At 53.1% G+C, this 2500-nt stretch overlaps 1 protein-coding gene across 1 annotated transcript in view; it reads left to right on the top strand.

Moving 5' to 3' along the window:
- The window catches only part of LOC113802872 (probable methyltransferase-like protein 24), a 14992-nt gene that overhangs the window by 6944 nt on the left and 5548 nt on the right, over window positions 1–2500 (top strand). The window contains exons 3-4 of the mRNA XM_027353526.2: window positions 946–1149; window positions 2351–2476. Coding sequence (XP_027209327.2) covers window positions 946–1149; window positions 2351–2476 — 330 coding nt within the window. The remainder of the gene's footprint in view (window positions 1–945; window positions 1150–2350; window positions 2477–2500) is intronic.

Here is a 2500-nt window from a genome sequence, read left to right as displayed (position 1 = left end):
TTTCCTCCTCCTCCCTCCCTATACCTACCCTCTCCCCTAACTCCCCCTCTCTACCGCCTCCCCTCCTCTACATTCACTTTAACTCCCTTTACTCCTCCCCCTCCTAACCCCCTCCCTTTCTCTACTCCTCCCCTACCCCCCTTAACTCCTCCTCTCTGCCCCCCTCCCTTTCTCTACTACCCTGCTACCCCTTAATTCCTCCTCACCTGCCCGGTTTTACTACTCCCCCTTCTACCACCTCTCCCTTAATTCCTTCCCTTTTTTTTCTCCTCACCTCACCCTTAGCCCCCCTTAACTCCCTCCCCTCCCCTCCCCCCTTAACCCCTCCTCCCTCCCCTCCCCCCTCCCCCCTTAAATCCTCCTCTCTACCCCTCCCCCTTAACCCCCTCCCCCCTTCCCCTCCCCCCTTAAATCGCCTCCTCCTTCCCCTCCCTCTCCTTAACCTTAACCCTCCCTCCCCTCCCCCCCTTAACCCCCTCTCACATGGCCTCCTTCCTCCCCCCTTAACCTCCTCCCTCCCCTCCCCCCTTAACCTCCCTCCCCTCCACCCCTTAACCTCCTCCCTCCCCTCCCCCCCTTAAATCCCCATAACTCTCCATTAACCCCCAACTCCCCCCCCTCCCTCCCCCTTAACCCCTCCTTCCCCTCCTCCCTTAACCCCCTCCCTTCCCTCCCCCCTTAACCCCCATCCCTCCCCTCCCCTCCCCCCCTCAACCTCCTCCCTCCCCTCCCCCCCTTAAATCCCCCATAACTTCTCCATTAACCCCCAACCCCCTCCCCTCCCCTCCCCCTTAACCCCTCCTCCCTCCAACCCCTCCTCCTCCCCCCTTAACCCCCTCCTCCTCCCTTCCCCAATCCCCCTTACTCCCCCCTTAACCCCTCTCTCTCCCCTCCCCCCTTAAATCCCCCATAACCCCCCTCTCCCCTTCTCTTTCTCCCCTCCAGATAGTCTGCCTCGACCCTCCCTTGGAGCTTCCGGGGGGAAGCCGAGATCCCGGTTCCTGCCTCGTCTACTCCTTCGGGGTCAACGACGACACGACCTTTGACGACGGTGTGTCTCGCCTGCCTTGCGAAGTCCACATGTTCGACATCCAACCCGTGGATCCTTTCTATCTCATGGGTCTGGCGCGACATGTCCATTTCCATGTGGTGAGGGATAGGTTAATTTTTTCGTTTTTCGTTTTTTTTTTTTTTTTTTTGAGGTTATGAGGTTGTGGGTTTGTTTGTGCTTGTTTGTTTGTGTGTGTGTGGGTGTTTGTGTGTGGGTGTGTGCGTGTGTGCGTGTGTGTGTGTGTGTGTGTGTGTGTTTGTGCGTGTGTGTGAGGGAAATGTTTCCTCTTTCTTCCATACGGTATGAAATTAAGAGAATTATGCTTTTTTATTCGTATATTTTTTATTCGTGAAAATTATCATTTTTGACATAATCATAGTTATTATCCATTATTATCCTTATTGTTACCTTTCTTAACACTGCGACTAACACCACCATTGCCACCCCTACTACTACTAATAATAATATTAATAATTATTATATATATGAACACAGTTTTTCAAATTATCTGTAAATCTCGAGTCAGCATATTATCAATATTATCGTCTTTATTTCCATTATTATAGTAATTATGATGACGATGATGATAATAGGAACAGTAACGATAATGATACTGGTCATGACGATGAGGATATTATTGTCATTATTGTCATTTTGATAATTATTATTATTTTTATTATTATGATAATCATTGTTATAATTCTTATCATTGTCATTATGATCACTATCAGCAGTTTCATCACCACTACCACAACCACCATCATCTTGACCATCAACACGTACAGAATCATCATCATCATCATCACCCACACCCTAATCTCCACCACCACCCTCACCAACACACTCGCCACCCACCAGTTATCATCACACTCATCACCACCACCACAAGTTACCACCCCCCCCCCACCACCACCACCCACCAGTTACGCACCACCACCACCCACCAATTCCAACACCAGTCACCCTCTCACCACCACCCTACCAGTCACCCCCACCACCCCTCTCGCCACCACTCATCAGTCACCCCCCCCCCTCCACCACCACCAGTCACCCCTCACCACCACCTGACCACCCATCAGTCACCCCCCACCCCTCTCACTCACCCACCACCAACCCCTCTTCTCACCCCCCCACCTACCTTCCCCCCCTATCCCCCCACCCCCCCTATCCCCCCCACCCCCCAACCACCCACCACCCCTCTCACCCCATCCCACCACCCACCAACCCCTCTCACCTCCAACCCCCCCAACCATCACCACCACCAACCCCCTCTTCTCACCACCACCGTCCTCCCTCCAGAGTGGCCTGGCAGACCACCACTACGTGTCACATGTCCTGGACGTGAACAGAACAGTGGAATTCAACGACGTGGCCGGTTTTCTGAGGGACCAAGGCTTGACCGGAAGACCTCTGCAGGTTCTGAAGGTGGGGGGTCGCTGCGGTTAGCAC

Source organism: Penaeus vannamei, chromosome 22 (genome assembly GCF_042767895.1).
Source record: "Penaeus vannamei isolate JL-2024 chromosome 22, ASM4276789v1, whole genome shotgun sequence".
Lineage (NCBI taxonomy): Eukaryota > Metazoa > Arthropoda > Malacostraca > Decapoda > Penaeidae > Penaeus > Penaeus vannamei.
The sequence above is the reverse complement of the archived record's forward strand: the minus strand, read 5'-3'. Positions and strand labels throughout refer to the sequence as shown.